Source organism: Kogia breviceps, chromosome 18, assembly GCF_026419965.1.
Source record: "Kogia breviceps isolate mKogBre1 chromosome 18, mKogBre1 haplotype 1, whole genome shotgun sequence".
Taxonomy (NCBI): Eukaryota; Metazoa; Chordata; class Mammalia; order Artiodactyla; family Physeteridae; genus Kogia; species Kogia breviceps.
The window spans coordinates 23,106,590-23,125,534 of record NC_081327.1 but is presented as its reverse complement, the minus strand read 5'-3'; the positions used below and the strand labels follow the sequence as shown (position 1 = coordinate 23,125,534).

Genomic DNA, 18,945 nt, shown 5'->3' with positions numbered 1-18,945 from the left:
CCATCAAAGCAGAAAGAATATCAATAGAAATGATTAATGCTCTCTACCAAAGCCTAGCATAATACCAAATGACACTATGTTTAAAAAATAAGACTTTTAAAAAATTATTTTTAAATAAGATATATTTTTAAAATGTATTTAGAAGTATGAAAGTTTGAAATGGCACCCAACGGGGCATGGCTCTATATACTACAGTACATCATGAGCAAAGCATGATGATTAACGATGCAGAGTGCATGTACTCTAGAGCTCCAGGTTTCTTACTACAAATTTCCAGGTGAAGTCACCTAACAAATCCACAGCTCCAAACTGGTTAAAACCTAACAGTGTTGCCCACTTTGGAATCACTCAGCCACAGGCTGCTCTGTTGTTCAAAACTTATTTAATATATTGTTTTTGCTTAAGGAAAGAGGCCACCTACATTAGGATAATATTGTCTATGGTCAAATTACATACATATGAACACACACACAGACATATACCTGCACGGAGGCTACTTGAGACCTGAGCCAAAATTTCCATCCTTGAAATAGATCAGTAAATGCTTCTATCAAAACATTTAAAATCAAACATCATAGTAAGTTTAGAGGTTTAGTCCACTGCCCTTAACTTTTAAAGTGTTAGATTTGCACAACTGCCATTTGGTTACACAGATGAAAATTCATGACAGAAACATACTCAGAATACTGGGGAAAAAAAAGATGAAACTGAAATCATCCTAAATCACAAGCTGTTAAAAGTTTAGATATAAATTATATTTTTTTAATTTAAATAATAATAATAAAGAATAAGCTCCCCTACAGGCTGAAAATTCCATGCAAAAAAGAGTCCACCGACTGAAGCTGCAGCAAGCCAAGGCCATCTTTTTGGCATACTAATGATTTATAACTAAAATCAACCATCAGGTATTTATGATCAAACACATATATAAAGGACTGTCCAAAGCTCAACTGCCCAATCCTAAACCCTATGCTTGTCCTTGCCAGGCTACATTCACAGCTTTAGCCACAAGACTCCACCTATCATACAAATAATAACATGACGGTTCATCCCATGACCAGGCCCTGTATATTTGTAAAAATTAAAGTCCTATAAGACTTGAATCTTAAATGACTAAAAAGGAAGGCATGGAAATGTTGTGAAGTTATTGATAATAGAGTATAACAATTAAAACAATAAGCTTTAAAATTTTTTATATAACAAATTAAAAACTAATGATGTATATTTTGAAAGACAACAAAGAACACATGAGACACATATCAGAACCCATAAAAATGGCCAATTTCAATTATACACTTAAAAAGATTCTCACTGGTTCTAGAAGTCACTTAATGTACCATATCTGTTCACCTATAAAAAGCAACCTCCTCAAGAACTTTGTGAAATATGAACTGAAAGTTATGAAACCAAGAAATTCAAAATAAAGAATAGTTGTTTTTAAGGAACTAAGATAAAGTCATATCATTGCTGGTAAAAGAAACTAATAAAATCTATAGGGAAAAAAGGAACAAATATTAAAATAAAAATCAGCAACAATGTTTTCACCTTTTTAAAACCACTTCTAATCAAGGCAGCCAAGGCTTATTGTGACAAAAATGAGAAAAAAAGTATGAATTTATTAAAAACACATCATAGAAAACTACAATGCACAATAACAAAGCATTTATCAAATTTTCAAGAACAAGTATATAACATGTGCAGTTACAACTTTCTTTTATGTGTTTTCTGGTCAGGGATTATTTTCAAATCTCTTTTGGGTCTATTTTCAAGACTCAGAAAAAAAAAAAAAAAGACATGTCCTAACTGCATGTTTACCAATAAAAACAAAACACAACAAAAAACCTTTATATCTCCCACAAACCCAGTATCTTTTAATAGGTAAATCAAATGTCTATGTCTCTTTCAGCCTGAACCAAGAAAAGATATGGCAGCTCCTTCTGCAGTTTTGCACATTATTCCTCAGAAATAGAATGATTAATCTCTGCTTTAAAATACAGACAGAGATTATCATAATGATATAAAAATAAGATATAGATTTATAAGAATTTGCTACATATGCACACAGAAAATTTTCCTGTGTTAAATTTGGCCACATTCCAAAAGTTACTCTGTTGAGTCAAAGATATCATACAAATGGTAGATAATCAAGGTGGTGACAGTTTCTGAATCTAGACTGATGACAGAGTCAATATTTGTGCTTTCACAGCCCTTCATTATCAAAGATGGATTGAATGCCGCATACGCCCAGCACTGTGCATTATACTAGTTGTTACACATAGAGATAGAGACATATAGCACATGGCTTCGGCCATTAGGCTGCTCCCTGCCTTCTCACCAATTTCCAATTTATTTGCATAATAGCCAGAGGATTCTCATAAAGTATTACTCAGGTCTTATCACCCTATTATTTCAAATTTTATATAGTTTTCCCTTCCAATTACAATAAAATCCAAGTATCTTCAAGCCTCCCAGCACCCTGCCCCTCCCAGCCATCCTCTTTCCTATTATTGTCATTCACAATGCTTTGCCCTTTGAGGATACTGTTCTCAAATACCCAGCTCTATCTAACCCCAAGATCCTATCCTAGTACACTCCTCAGCCCAACTTCTCATTTGACTCCTATATCCTCCATCAGTGCAAATGTCATCTCCACAGATGTCTTCTCTGAAGTGCCATGTTAATCCTGCAGGAAATAGAGAGCTCACAAGTGGTGCTAAGCAGAGGAATAATAGGATCAGTTCTTTATCTTAGAAAAATCATCCAGATAAGAATTTGTAGAATAAACTAGCTAGAGAGGTGGCACAATGGGAGGTGATGGCTATAGGTAGCAAAGTTAAGTAGGAAACAAGTAGAAGAGGCCAGGAGAGAGTTAGAGACTGCATGTATGCAAAAGCACTGAAGTCATCTTTATCTTTGCAAAAAGTTCCATCAGGCTATGAGCTCTCTAAGACCAGTATCATATACAGTCACCCTTTGGAATCCACGGGGGATTGGTTCCAGGACCACACCACGGCTGCCAAGGACAACAAAATCTGCGGGTGCTCAAGTCCCTTATATAAAATGGCATGGTGAAATTGATAGAGCCACTATGGCGAACAGTATGGAGGTTCCTTAAAAAATTAAAAATAGAACTACCATATGACCCAGCAATCCCACTACTGGGCATATACCCTGAGAAAAACATAATTCAAAAAGAGTCATGTACCACAATGTTCATCACAGCACTATTTACAGTAGCCAGGATATGGAACCAACCTAAGTGCCCACTGACAGATGAATGGATAAAGAAGATGTGGCATGTGCATACAATGGAATATTACTCAGCCATAAAAAGAAATGAAACTGAGTTATTTGTAGTGAGGTGGATGGACCTAGAGTCTGTCATACAGAGTGAAGTAAGTCAGAAAGAGAAAAACAAATACCATATGCTAACACGTACATATGAAATCTGAAAAAAAAATGGTTCTGAAGAACCTAGAGGCAGGACAGGAATAAAGATGCAGACGTAGAGAATGGACTTGAGAACAAAGGGAAGGGGAAGGGTAAGCTGGGATGAAGTCAGAGAGTGGCACTGACATATATATACTATCAAATGTAAAATAGATAGCTAGTGGGAAGCACCTGCATAGCACAGGGAGATCAGCTCGGTGCTTTGTGACCACCTACAGGGGTGGGATAGGGAGGGTGGCAGGGAGACACAATAGGGAGGGGATATGGGGATATATGTATACGTATAGCTGATTCACTTTGTTATACAGCAGAAACTAACACAACATTGTAAAGCAATTATACTCCAGTAAAGATGTTAAAAAAAAAAAATGGCATGCTACAGTCCGCCCTCCACATCCTCAAACTGTAGAACCCTCAGATACAGAGGGCCAACTGTATTACACACTTCCCACAACATCAGAGAGGTCCAGTAAACAGTAGCTAATTTGACTTGAGTGACAGAAGAGCAGTGAATATCGCCAAGATGCAAACAATAATCACTGGCATTCATTTATGGAATACTAGGCACTATGCATGTTGAAGAAGGGGAAGGCAACAATGGTTGGGAGCTCTGGCTGAGTTTGTATCCTAGCTGTGTGACTTTATGTAAGTTATTTTGCTTCTCTGTGTTTTTACTTTTCAACAGAGATAGTTAGCAGTCCTACAGCACAGGATTGTTGTGAGATTTAAATGTAAAGCACTTAGAACACTATTTGTCACATATTAAGTACTAAACAAAAATTAGCTACTGATATTGTCACTGTTGTCATCATCAACATTATAATCATTGTTGTTATTATTAGTATCATTACAACCACTAGATACTTCATGAACATTATTTCATCTTCACAAAAGAACTTATGAGGGATATACTATTATCTCTACTGTATAATTACGGAAAGTAGATGAAAAAGCAGTTCACACAGTTTATAAGTTTCATACTGAGACGTGAGCCTAGTTTTATGAGTCGATATACTAACCACAATACATTATCTCTCAAAAAGGGCAGGAGGGACTAAGATGTGATAAGTAATATGATTTGCTAAGCAACATGATTTACTGAGCATTTATTATCCTCCAAGCACTCTTCTGGGCTCTATTGATACAGGAGTGAACAAAACAGATGAAGTCTCTTCTCTCATATGATACAGAGAAGCTAAGAGAAAAATCTCAAATAGTGAGAGGTATACTAGAGTATCAAAATTAAGAGTGATATGTCTGGGAGCCACTTAGATTGAGTAGGTAAACAGGGCTTTCTAAGAAGGTTAGGTTTAAGATGTGAACCGAAAAGATGAACACAAGGAAGAAGCTGCCCAACCAGGAAGATAAGAGATTATTCCAGGAAGAGGAAATAGCTATAAAAGAGAGCCTAAGTAAAAACAAATTGTGTCTTAAGGAATCAAAGCATGCATAGCTTAAGAGCAGTGGGGGAGAGAGGAGTATTCCATGAGATTAGAGAAGCAGGCAAGAGCCAGGTGATTAGGGTCACCCAAGAGAAGGACTGTGGATTTATTGCTAAAGGTAATGAAGGATTTCAGGAAGGTGATGTGATCTCACTTATATATTTAAAAGATTCTTCTCACTACTGGGTAGAGAACAGATTGCACTGAGGCAAGAATATGAAGACAGGAAACCAGGTTATTTCAGTAGTTTAGATCAGAGATGAAAGAGGCTTAGACTATGGAGCTAGGAGCACAGCTAGAGAAAAATAGGCAGAATTCTGTATATGTTTTTGAAACTGGAATAGAAAAAATTTACAAATGGACTGAATAAAAAGAGTAAAGGAATGAGGAATGACCTCCCTATTGTTAGCTTGAGCAACTGGGAGAATATGCTTTAGTTTACTCAGATGGAAAAGATTTACGGAGGTATATATTTTGGGTAGGAATAGGATTAGAAAATAAGAGTTCTGTTTGGGCCAGGTTACATTTCAGACACTCAGTGTATATACCCATATGGAAATTTTCAGCAGGCAACTAGATCAGAATCAGGAATACGGGGGAGTTCCTCTTATCCTTTCTCTGGCTTCACAGAAGACTGAAGATAAACAAAACAGTAAGAAGAAAATAGCTTTTATAATGCACAATGTGGTATTATGTAATCTAAAGCAGTGAGACAAGCCATTGTACTCTTCATGAAATCATTTCACTTATAAAATCTGAAGCATCATCTTTGCTGAGGAGAATGACAGAAAGAGAGTAAGCTTTAAGGTCAATAAGATTCATGCCAAGGGAGTTAAGCCATATCATATGGCTTCTACTTCTTCAATTCTATAAGATTTAAGGGCAGGACACAGTAAGAAGACTTCAGAGCTCCCAGCAGGATACAAGTTACACACTGCTCCTGAAAATTCCAGCCTACATGAAGGGAACCCATAGCAAACCCAATATAAGCCAAAAATCTCTTCTAAATATATGCAAAATGATGACTGCTCTCCTTGTTGTCTAACAGGAGTTTCCATGGAAAATGTCAAAAAACGTTTCTTTAGACTTGTAATGATAACTGACAAAAACAAAATCGACTTAGATTAAAATGAGAGGTAGATTCTGGTAAATCTGAATCCATCCAATTATATTTTAGCATGAGTAGTTGTTTTTTTTTTAACATCTTTATTAGAGTATAATTACTTGAAAATGGTGTTAGTTTCCGCTTTATAACAAAATGAATCAGTTATACATATACATATGTTCCCGTATCTCTTCCCTCTTGCGTCTCCCTCCCTCCCACCCTCCCTATCCCACCCCTCTAAGTGGTCACAAACCACCTAGATGATCTACCTGTGCTATGCGGCTGCTTCCCACTAGCTATTTATTTTACGTTTGGTAGTGTATATATGTCCATGCCACTCTCTAACTTTGTCACAGCTTACCCTTCACCCTCCCAATATCCTCAAGTCCACGCTCTATTAGGTCTGTGTCTTTATTCCAGTCTTACCCCTAGGTTCTTCATGACCTTTCTTTTTTTTCTTAGATTCCATATATATGTGTTAGCATATGGTATTTGTTTTTCTCTTTCTGACTTACTTCACTCTATGACAGACTCTAGGTCCATCCACCTCACTACAAATAACTCAATTTCGTTTCTTTTTATGGCTGAGTAACATTCCATTGCATATATGTGCCACATCTTCTTTATCCATTCAACTGTTGATGGACATTTAGGTTGCTTCCATGTCCTGGCTATTGTAAATAGAGTGGCAATGAACATTTTGGTACATGACTCTCTCTGAATTATGGTTTTCTCAGGGTATATGCCCACTAGAAGGATTTCTGAGTTGTATGGTAGTTCTATTTGTAGTTTTTTTTTTTTTTTTTTTTTGCGGTATGCGGGCCTCTCACTGTTGTGGCCTCTCCCGTTGCGGAGCACAGGCTCCGGACACGCAGGCCTAGCGGCCATGGCTCACGGGCTTAGTTGCTCCGCGGCATGTGGGATCTTCCCGGACCAGGGCATGAACCCGTGTCTCCTGCATTGGCAGGCGGATTCTCAACCACTGCGCCACCAGAGAAGCCCGATTTGTAGTTTTTTAAGGAACCTCCATACTGTTCTCCATAGTGACTGTATCAATTTACTTTCCCACCAACAATGCAACAGTGTTCCATTTTCTCCACACCTTCTCCAGCATTTATTGTTTCTAGATTTTTAGATGATGGCCATTCTGACCGGTGTGAGATGATATCGCATTGTAGTTTTGATTTGCATTTCTCTAATGATTAATGATGTTGAGCATTCTTTCATGTGTTTGTTGGCAATCTGTATATCTTCTTTGGAGAAATGTCTAGGTCTTCTGCCCATTTTTGGATTGGGTTGCTTGTTTTTTTGTTATTGAGCTGCATGAGCTGCCTGTAAATTTTGGAGATTAATCCTTTGTCAGCTGCTTCATTTGCAAATATTTTCTCCCATTCTGAGGGTTGTCTTTTGGCTTTGTTTATGGTTTCCTTTGCTGTGCAAAATCTTTTAAGTTTCATTAAATCCCATTTGTTTATTTTTGGTTTTATTTCCATTTCTCTAAGAGGTGGGTCAAAAAGGATCTTGCTGTGATTTATGTCATAGAGTGTTCGGCCTATGTTTTGCCTAAGAGTTTGATAGTGTCTGGCCTTACATTTAGGTCTTTAATCCATTTTGAGTTTATTTTTGTGCATGGTGTTAGGGAGGGCTCTAATTTCATACTTTTACATATACCTGTCCAGTTTTCCCAGCACCACTTATTGAAGAGGCTGTCTTTTCTCCACTGTATATTCTTGCCTATTTTATCAAAGATAAGGTGACCATATGTGCGTGGGTTTATCTCTGGGCTTTCTATCCTGTTCCATTGATCTATATTTCTGTTTTTGTGCCAGTACCATACTGTCTTGATTACTGTAGTTTTGTGGTATAGTCTGAACTCAGGGAGCCTGATTCCTCCAGCTCCATTTTTCGTTCTCAAGATTGCTTTGGCTATTTGGGGTCTTTTGTGTTTCCATACAAACTGTGAAAGTTTTTGTTCTAGTTCTGTGAAAACTGCCAGTGGTAGTTTGATAGGGATTGCATTGAATCTGTAGATTGCTTTGGGTAGTACAGTCATTTTCACAATGTTGATTCTTCCAATCCAAACATGGTATATCTCTCCACCTATTTGTATCACCTTTAATTTCTTTCATCAGTGTCTTCTAATTTTAGGTATACAGGTCTTTTGTCTCCTTAGGTAGATTTATTCCTAGACATTTTATTCTTTTTGTTGCAGTGGTAGATGGGAGTGTTTTCTTATTTTCACTTTCAGATTTTTCATCATTAGTGTATAGGAATGCAAGAGATTTCCGTGCATTAATTTTGTATCCTGCTACTTTACCAAATTCATTGATTAGCTCTAGTAGTTTTCTGGTAGCACATTTAGGATTCTCTATGTATAGTATCATGTCATCTGCAAACAGTGACAGCTTTACTTCTTCTTATCCGATTTGGATTTCTTTTATTTCTTTTTCCTCTCTGACTGCTGTGGCTAAAAATTCCAAAAATATGTTGAATAATAGTGCTGAGAGTGGGCAACCTTGTCTCGTTCCTCTTAGTGGAAATGGTTTCAGTTTTTCACCATTGAGGACGATATTGGCTGTGGGTTTGTCATATATGGCCTTTATTATATTGAGGAAAATTCCCTCTATGGCTACTTTCTGCAGGGTTTCTAAAATAAATGGGTGTTGAATTTTGTTGAAAGCTTTCTCTGCATCTATTGAGATGATCATATGGTTTTTGTCCTTTAATTTGTTAATATGGTGTATCATGTTGATTGATTTGCATATACTGAAGGATCCCTGCATTCCTGGAATAAACCCCACTTGATCATGGTGTATGATCCTTTTAATGTGCTTTTGGAATCTGTTTGCTAGTATTTTGTTGAGGATTTTTGCATCTATGTTCATCAGTGATATTGGCCTGTAGTTTTCTTTTGTTGTGGCATCTTTGCCTGGTTTTGGTATCAGGGTGATGATGGCCTTGTAGAATGAGTTTGGGAGTATTCCTCCCTCTGCTATATTTTGGAAGAGTTTGAAAAGAGTTTGAAAAGGATAGGTGTTAGCTCTTCTCTAAATGTTGGATAGAATTCACCTGTGAAGCCATCTGGTCCTGGGCTTTTGTTTGTTGGAAGATTTTTAATCACAGTTTCAATTTCAGTGCTTGTGATTGGTCTGTTCATATTTTCTATTTCTTCCTGCTTCAGTCTTCAGAAGGTTGTGCATTTCTATAAATTTGTCCATTTTTTCCAGGTTGTCCATTTTATTGGCATAGAGTTGCTTGTAGTAATCTCTCATGATCCTTTGTATTTCTGCAGTGCCAGTTGTTACTTCTCCTTTTTCATTTCTAATTCTATTGAGCCTTCTTCCTTTTTTTCTTGATGAGTCTGGCTAATGGTTTATCAATTTTGTTTATCTTCTCAAAGAAGCAGCTTTTAGTTTTTTTGACCTTTGCGATCGTTTCCTTCATTTCTTTTCCATTTATTTCTGAACTGATCTTTATGATTTATTTCCTTCTGCTAACTTTGGGGATTTATTGTTCTTCTTTCTGTAATTGCTTTAGGTGCAAGGTTAGGTTGTTTATTTCAGATGTTTCCTGTTTCTTAAGGTAGGATTGTATTGCTATAAACTTCCCACTTAGAACCGCTTTTGCTGCATCCCATAGGTGTTCGGTCGTCGTGTCTCCATTGTCATTTGTTTCTAGGTATGTTTTGATTTCCTCTTTGATTTCTTCAGTGATCACTTCGTTTTTAAGTAGTGTATTGTTTAGCCTCTATGTGTTTGTATTTTTTATAGACCTTTTTTTGTAATTGATATCTAGTCTCATAGCATTGTGGTCAAAAAAGATAATTGATATATCAATTTTATTAAATTTACCAAGGATACATTTGTGACCCAAGATATAATCTATCCTGTAGAATATTCCATGAGCACTTGAGAAAAATGCATATTCTGTTGTTTTTGGATGGAATGTCCTATAAATATCAATGAGGTCCATCTTGTTTAATGTATCATTTAAAGCTTGTGCTTCCTTATTTTCATTTTGGATATCTGTCCATTGATAAAAGTGGGGTATTAAAGTCCCCTACTATGATTGTGTTACTGTCGATTTCCCTTTTTATGGCTGTTAGTATTTGCCTTATATATTGAGGTGCTCCTATGTTGGGTGCATAAATATTTACAATTGTTGTATCTTCTTCTTGGATTGATCCCTTGATCATTGTGTAGTGTCCTTCTTTATCTCTTGTAATAGTCTTTATTTCAAAGTCTGTTTTGTCTGATATGAGAATTGCTACTCCAGCTTTCCTCTGATTTCCATTTTCATGGAATATCTTTCTCCATCCCCTCACTTTCAGTCTGTATGTGTCCCTAGGTCTGAAGTGGGTCTGGTTTTTGTATCCATTCAGCCAGTCTGTGTCTTTTGGTGGGAGCATATTTTTTTTTTTTTTTTTTTTTTTTTTTGTGGTATGTGGGCCTCTCACTGTTGTGGCCTCTCCCGTTGCGGGGCACAGGCTCCGGATGCGCAGGCCCAGCGGCCATGGCTCACGGGCCCAGCCGCTCCGCGGCATTGGTGGGAGCATTTAATCCACTTACATTTAAGGTAATTATCGATATGTATGTTCCTATTCCCATTTTCTTAATTGTTTTGGGCTTGTTATTGTAGGTCTTTGCCTTCTCTTGTGTTTCTTGCCCAAAGAAGTTCCTTTAGCATTTGTTGTAAAGCTGGTTTGGTGGTGCTGAGCTCTCTGAACTTTTGTTTGTCTGTAAAGGTTTTAATTTCTCCATCAAACCTGAATGAGATCCTTCCTGGGTAGAGTAGTCTTTGTTGTAGGTTTTTCTCCTTCATCACTTTAAGTATGTCCTGCCACTCCCTTCTGGCTTGCAGAGTTTCTGCTGAAAGATCAGCTGTTAACCTTATGGGGATTACCTTGGGTGTTATTTGTTGTTTTTCCTTGCTGCTTTTAATATGTTTTCTTTGTATTTAATTTTTGATTGTTTGATTGGTATGTGTCTTGGCATGTTTCTCCTTGGATTTATCCTGTATGGGACTCTCTGCACTTCCTGGACTCCATTAACTATTTCCTTTCCCATATTAGGAAAGTTTTCAACTATAATCTCTTCAAATATTTTCTCAGTCCCTTTCTTTTTCTCTTCTTCTTCTGGGACCCCTATAATTTGAATGTTGGTGTGTTTAACGTTGTCCCAGAAGTCTCTGAGACTGTCCTCAGTTCTTTCCATTCTTTTTTCTTTTTTCTGCTCTGCAGTAGTTATTTCTACTATTTTATCTTCCAGGTCACTTATCTGTTCTTGTGCCTCAGTTATTCTGCTATTGATCTCTTCTTGAGTATTTTTCATTTCATTCCTTGTGTTGTTCATCATTGCTTGTTTCCTCTTTAGTTCTTCTAGGTCCTTGTTAAATGTTTCTTGCATTTTGTCTATTCTATTTCCAAGATTTTGAATCATCTTTACTGTCATAATTCTGAATTCTTTTTCAGGTAGACTACCTGTTTCCTGTTCATTTGTTTGCTCTGGTGGGTTTTTACCTTGCTTCTTTATCTGCTGTGTGTTTTTCTGTCTTTTCATTTTGCTTATCTTACTGTGTTTGGGGTCTCCTTTTCGCAGGATGCTGGTTCATAGTTCCTGTTGTTTTTGTTGTCTGTCCCCAGTGGCTAAGGTTGGTTTACTGGGTTGTGTAGGTTTCCTGGTGGAGGGGACTAGTGCCTGTGCTCTGGTGGATGAGGCTGGATCTTGTCTTTCTGGTGGGCAGGTCCACATCTGGTGGTGTGTTTTTGGGGTGTCTGTGGCCTTATTATGATTTTAGGCAGCCTCTCTGCTAATGGATGGGGCTGTGTTCCTGTCTTGCTAGTTGTTTGGCATAGGGTATCCAGCACTGTAGCTTGCTTGTTGTTGAGTGGATTTGGGTCTTGGGTGTTGAGATAGAGATCTCTGGGAGATTTTTGCCATTTGATATTACGTGGAGCTGGGCAGTTTCTTGGGGACCAGTGTCCTGAAGTTGGCTCTCCTCCCTCAGTGGCACAGCCCTGACGTCTGGCTGAAGCACCAAGAGCCTGTCCTCCACACAGTTCAGAATAAAAGGGAGAGAAAAATAGAAGGAAAGAAAGAAAGAAAGAAAGAGGATAAAATAAAATAAAGTAGGATAAAATAAAGTTATTAAAATAAAAATAATTATTAAGAAAAACAATTTTTTAAGTAAAAAAATAAAAAACTGGATGGACAGAACCTTAGGATAAATGGTGAAAGCAAAGCTATACAGACAAAATCTCACACAGGAGCATATACACACACACTCAGAAAACGAGGAAAAGGGGAAAAAATAATATATCTTGCTCCCAAAGTCCCCCTCCTCAATTTGGGATGATTCGTTGTCTATTCAGGTATTCCACAGATGCAGGGTACATCTAGGTTACTGTGGAGCTTTAATCCGCTGCTTCTGAGGCTGCTGGTAGAAATTTCCCTTTCTCTTTTTTGTTCGCACAGCTCCCGGGGTTCAGCTTTGGATTTGGCCCCACCTATGTGTAGGTCGCCTGAGGGCATTTGTTTTTCGCTCAGATAGGAAAGGGTTAAAGAAGCAGCTGATTTGGCGGCTCTGGCTCACTCAGGCCGGTGAGGGTGGGGTACAGATGTGGGGTGAGCCTGCGGCAGCAGAGGCCAACATGAAGTTACAGCAGCCTGAGGTACATCATGTGTTCTCCCGGGGACATTGTCCCCGGGTCACAGGACCGTGGCAGTGGCGGGCTGCACAGGCTCCCGGGAGGGGCGGTATGGATAGTGACCTGTGCTTGCACACAAGTTTCTTGGTGGGTGCAGCAGCAGCCTTAACATCTCATGCCCATCTCTGGGGTCTGCGCTGATAGCCGCAGTTCGCGCCCGTCTCTGGAGCTCCTTTATGCAGTGCTCTTAATCTCCTCTCCTTGCGCACCAGGAAACAAAGAGGGAAGAAAAAGTCTCTTGTCTCTTCGGCAGCTCCAGACTTTTCCCAGACTCCCTCCCGGCTAGCAGTGGCACACTAACCCCTTCAGGCTGTGTTCAGCCACCACCCCAGTCCTCTCTCTGCATCCGACCGAAGCCCGAGCCTCAGTTTCCAGCCACCGCACGTCCTGGTGGGTGAGCAGTCAAGCCTTTTGGGCTGGTGAGTGCTGGTCAGCACCGATCCCCTGTGCGGGAATCTCTCTGCTTTGCCCTCCACACCCCTGTTGCTGCACTCTCCTCCAAGGCTCCGAAGCTTCCCCCCTCCGCCACTCACAGTCTCCGTCCACGAAGGGGCTTCTAGTGTGTGGAAACCTTTCCTCCTTCACGGCTCCTTCCCACTGGTGCAGGTCCCATCCCTATTCTTTTGTTTCTGTTTTTTTCATTTTTCTTTTGCCCTACCCAGGTACGTGGGGAGTTTCTTGCCTTTTGGGACATCTGAGGTCTTCTGCCAGTGTTCAGTTGGTGTTCTATAGGAGCTGTTCCACGTGTAGATGTATTTCTGATGTATCTTTGGGGAGGAAGGTGATCTCTGCGTCTTACTCTTTCGCCATCTTCTCAAGTCCCCTCATGACTAGTTTTCTTAATCAAATGGCTACCATGAGGGTAGATACCGAAATGAGGTAAAGAGATAAGCAACTATGTCTGCTTTTGTAAAATCCTACTCTTAAATACATACCAGCAATATTGTAAAAGACAAACATTTTTTAGGAAAGATAAAGTATAAAATTTATTGGGCAGCCACTAAATATCAAGTGTTTTGCATATAACATCTTGTTTAATCCTCAGAATTATATCTTCAGGTAGGTTTTATTACTCCTACTTTTACAGAGAAGGAATCCAAGTCTCAAAGATGTAAAGTTACTTGCTCAAGATCAAACAAGTATTAAACAACAGAGCAAGGATGAGATTTGGGTATAGCTGAACACAATATGTGTATGCTTTCCTTAGGCTCTTAAAAGGGGCCACAACACATAATAGTCCAGGACCCTCAGGCCTATGGTCTCTTTAAGCCAAAAGAAGTTTATTAATTGGTTGACTATTAAATTAGGCTGAAACAAGGCTGCTATATAAGTGCCTAAAAAGAAAAGACTGTCAGACACACAAAATAAAAAGTTGAGTTTTGCCCAGAATATACAATAAAACTTTACCAGGTATTGATATGCCCAGCAAATCAAATAATTCAAATCAAATTAATCAGAAAACCTAAAAAGAAATAAATAAAGAAAAAAACCCAAGTCACATGCTGATAAACTCACTGTGATACTGATGAACTTACAGAGCCAAGATAGAGATAAGCCAATGATTCATTTTAAGGAATAATTTTTTAAATTATCTTATCATCTAAGAATAAAAGTAAAAATGCCATGACATTTCTTACCTCATCACAAAATGCCATAACAATGACTACAAATAACTGAACTTGTAATGCCAATGTAATTGCTCTAGCTGATCAACTCTGCTAATCTAAAATATAACTGTAGTTGTCAAATGAGAAATGGAATCCATCTAAGTTACTGGATGCTCCTCCTTCCCTAATAATTAGTTAATTCATTTTGGTTGTGGAATTTGCCTATAAATTCATTGTCCTGTATGCTTTACCACAAGGCTCTTTAAAGAAAAATCTGGACATCCAGATCTGTTTTGGATTTAAGCAGTCAAAAGAAAAGAAAGTATATTCAACCACAGCACATATTCACACATTAGCATTCAGAGCACAGCTCAAGCACGCATGCACAGAAATTCAGGACACACTAAATTCAATAAAGAGTAGAAATAAAGAAAAACGTAGCAGAAACAAAACCAGGAGGAATAAAGAGGGTTAAAATGCATAAAACAATCTGGGTATATTAGAAACTAATTTTCCAAAATCAAGATCCTGGCTTTTACTTTTGGTAACATTAAATAGTTTCTAGCCAAAGGTACCAAGGAAAAGCTCAGCTATAAACCCAGGACATTTTTTTAAATGATTGTTAAATGAAATCACACCATTATACACTCTCCCACAATGATAACGTCCAAGGAACTACAATAGCACAAAACAAATCATTTCTAACATATTTAAGTATTTCTAAATTAGTAAATAATCTATAAATGCAAACCACTCTATTTAACAGATAAAAATTTTATTTCTTTATAGTTATCACTAAGTTTTGGTTAGATGAACCCCAAGTGTCTATACTGAAAGTAATTTATAAGAAATCCATCTTTTAAATGGCTTATAAAGATTAAGTTTGGTATTTTTCTATTTAGTTTCTTGGTGCATTCTATTTTGATTTAATAATATGGTACTGGAAAAACTTCTTGTATATGGTTTTAAACACTCTATGTAATGTTAAGCACAGTTCTTAGGTTTTGAAATTTTGGGGACTATTGATGCATAAAAGCATACCTTTAGCATTCTATTTCCCAGTAACTGCTGAAGGACTTTATCAGTGCTGAAAACCCATCAAGCCCTTATTAAGAAAGCCAAGATGAAAACGAGAGCCTGATGCTTATAAGAAAGCACAGTTCAAAGACATATGTCCACTTGTTCTCTTAGTTCAAAGATTAAATCAAAAATCAATTGGCAATGTTACATATAATATACTATTTTGTCATTTGGCAGATGACAACTAAAGACATTGTTTTCTCCTGTTTGTGACTCTTCTGTAAGCTATTTCCTATTTCTTTTCTTCAAGATTTTTCCCCTCCATCTTGCCAAAACAGGGTTTGAAATACAAATGGAAATAAAGGTGGGGGAACCACCTCTGAAAGGCCATGGTGAAACCAAAAAGAAAGAATTTTTCACTGTCACTGTCACTGTTTTGATTGGGTCATCTCACATTTATCTGTTAATGAGTCCTGAGGCTTGAATATTCTGCTTGAGGCACACTAAAGAAAAAGCAGCCTCTTGCCAACAGGCTTTTCCCAGTGTTCACACACAAAACAGGTTTTAAATGGCCCAAGGTGGGTCACAACCCACAGAAAAAAGCCGTAAAGACTTCAGTCTTCATTTCAGCTCTATGGCCACTTAACAAAGCCCTTCTCTTCTGGATACATTCAAAGGCCTGTGTTCCTAATGGGAATCCATATATGGTCTTTCCTGGATGCATGGACCTCTTCCAAATTGTTTTCAAGACCCAGGGCACTCATCTGGAGAGCAATTCCACAGCTTTCATCCAGCTTGCAAAGGGTCTCACCAACCTGACAGTCTAAGAGCCACTGTACCAACACCTCCTTCAGCCCTTACACCAGGAAGCCATAGGATGGAAGGCAAAGCATATGGCCTTGAAACATAATAGTCTCAGGACCTGGGGCAACTTGCTTCAACTCTGTGGGTTTCCCTTTCCTGTCTATGAAAATGCATATAAAAATACCTACTTCACAGGGAGTTGATGAAGAGAAAATAATTGGGACGCTGACCAAATTTTTCTACTTTATAAAAGTTACTTTGCTATGCAAAAAGACAAAAATTATTGAAGAAGCTTTTTATCTACCCAGGTGATAATTAAGGCTCCCAGATACTGAGGAATTGCCCCTGGTCAAACAGAGCTATTGTCAAGACAGGGGCTCCACTCTGAACTTCTCATGCTTCTTACACCACAGACCACATTCACCATACAGTGCAAACTTGAGCCCAACAATAACAGAAATAGTGTTCAGGCTTGGGCCCACCAAAGAGGAAATAAAACCAAAATAATATCATATGGTGACATCAACCTTCAGAAACAAAGATATTTAAAATTACCAAGTGACCCTTTTGGGGTCTACACACTTACCAGACCTTAAGAGAACTGGTGGAGAAGAGACGACTGCATCAGGTGAGCTGGCCATTTCAAATTGTTGACTCTAATCATAAGCATCGCAGGCTAAACTATAGCAATTTCAAAACTGTTTAATGAAGGTTAGAAGCAATAAGCATTAGATTAATTGAAAGCAGTGTGAGCAGTTATTAACATGATGCGGTGTGCAACAAAGGCAAATAATTGAGGTTCATTATAATTTTATTTTCTCTTTTATGACTTGAAAATTTGATTTTCTTTGCTTTGATAAATTACATTTGCTTATATGGATGAGGCAGCAAATATATAATGGCCACTTATTAAACATTACATAAGAGTAGCATCGAGTAGCTCTATTGAGCAGTGAAGTGATTATGCTACTCTGTAACAATGCTCAGAACTTTGCAGTGGCATCTATATCATAGTCAGGTTAGTCCAAGTTCCAAACAAAACTCACTTTATATACTCCTCTAAAAGTAACAAACAGAATCAGGGTGATTGCTTTTAATGACACAGGAAGTCAATGATTCACTGAAGAAAGTTTATAGTCTACACGTCACAGCTATCAGAAGAATCTGAAATCTCAACTAATTTGGAGGGATGACTTCAAATGGTATCTCTTTTATTGCTATGATGTAAACATATAGGAACATCCATAATTTATACAATACACTCAACTACCTTGTACATCAAACTGGATTTAAGTGACTGCATTCAAAAATAGTTAAATAAAACTTGATTTTTTTTTCCTCAGTAAAGAAAGAGAAGGTAGGCTTTCAAAGCTTACTGTTATGACACGCAGTTCAGAGGAAATTATGACTGGAGAAGAAAATAAACCCTATACGTTTATTAGAGGAAAAGACAAATGCTGTAAAAATACATGTTGAGGGTAGAGCTCGGTTTCCTGTAAGAAAACTCAAGTTACTCTCTTTGACCGGAAATTATCAACTCAATAACCCTTTTTATATCCCAGATAGACTCACTGTTAGTGGTTAAGTCAATACTTCAGTATGACACAAAAAGTTTGAGAGAAAGTGTGAAACAGAAATATACGTTACTATTCTAAGTAACTGTACTAACACTAAAATGTACTAAGGACTAGTTTTTGAAAAAGTCTCTCATACTTATGGTAGTTTTGCTATAACCCTAAGTAAATAAGTGCACAACTATTTTTAAGGTTTAAAAATAGAATGGAATAAGCAACAAAGATTGGGTGGATTTCTCCTGTACGATTTATGAAATTAGATACTTTCTTAAAAAAAAAAAAAAAAAAAGACAGCTAAGAAGTCTGTTGTCTGCACAACTAAGAACTTCATGAATGGGAAAAGCCAAAATATAATGGGGTAGTATTAGCTGAGGGAAAAAAAAACAAAACCCTTAATACCAATGCAAACGCATAATTAGTTTTCCTAGGGCTATGTCTTTCAATGTTATCAGATTATCGACTTTGACATTATCATCTCCCAACACTTATTTATATAGTAACAACAAGCCTTCAGAAGGGAAGATTCTTAGATGAAGACTTGTCATTCCACTATCTTTCCTGTTTATAGGAACACTTTCTAGCTCGAGATTACATCCAGCCAGCCAGGAATAAGAGAAGTTTCAATCCTGGCTGTCAGATGAGTTAACAGCCACAAGTGCTAACTTCAAAGCGTGACTCTGCAATTTGAATTAAGTCAGCTCAGGACACTGTAACTGTTTTAACTGCCTGCGCAGCGTGTTCTGACCTAGGTGGCCTCGGGTTTGGGAGCCACAACTGGAAACTAGGCGTCCTGGGGCCACTTGCCCAGGGAAGGGGCCCACTTACTTCTGAGTCCTAACTATGCTCACCGTGACCCCCTTCGTGGCCTGAGGCCCGGTCTCCCTCAATTTCTGCCACATAGGATAACTGGCTAGATCTCAGAACTTGTAATGTGAAAAGGAGATACGAAATAAGGCAACAAACAGCACCAGTTTTGTAGGACCAGATCCTAGTCATATGTAAAAATGAAGCTATCTGATTTTCGGGGAGGAATACAGACGGGCAGGGCACTCCAGGGAATGTGGCCACCGCCTTATTTCTAAGAAGACTCCAGGAGAAGTCGGCACCACCACCTACTTTTCGAGAGGGAACACACACGAAATATAGTTGGGGAAGCAAAACGGAGCAAAGGTGGAACCATCACCTAACGGGGAAAGACATCAAGAGGAAGTCAGGGACCACTGTCTGCTTTCTAAGA

At 38.1% G+C, this 18,945-nt stretch overlaps 1 protein-coding gene across 7 annotated transcripts in view; it reads right to left on the bottom strand.

Annotated features, from left to right (window-relative positions):
* PHKB (phosphorylase kinase regulatory subunit beta) overlaps positions 1 to 18,945 on the bottom strand; it is a 198,475-nt gene that overhangs the window by 179,269 nt on the left and 261 nt on the right. For 3 of the 7 annotated variants that reach the window (XM_059045657.2, XM_067018199.1, XM_067018202.1), the window contains exon 2: positions 16,721 to 16,832. The exons of the other annotated variants lie outside the window; for them this stretch is intronic. In XM_059045657.2, the coding sequence (XP_058901640.1) occupies positions 16,721 to 16,775 (55 nt within the window). In that variant the 5' untranslated portion in view covers positions 16,776 to 16,832. The remainder of the gene's footprint in view (positions 1 to 16,720; positions 16,833 to 18,945) is intronic. 7 annotated transcript variants of the gene reach the window in all.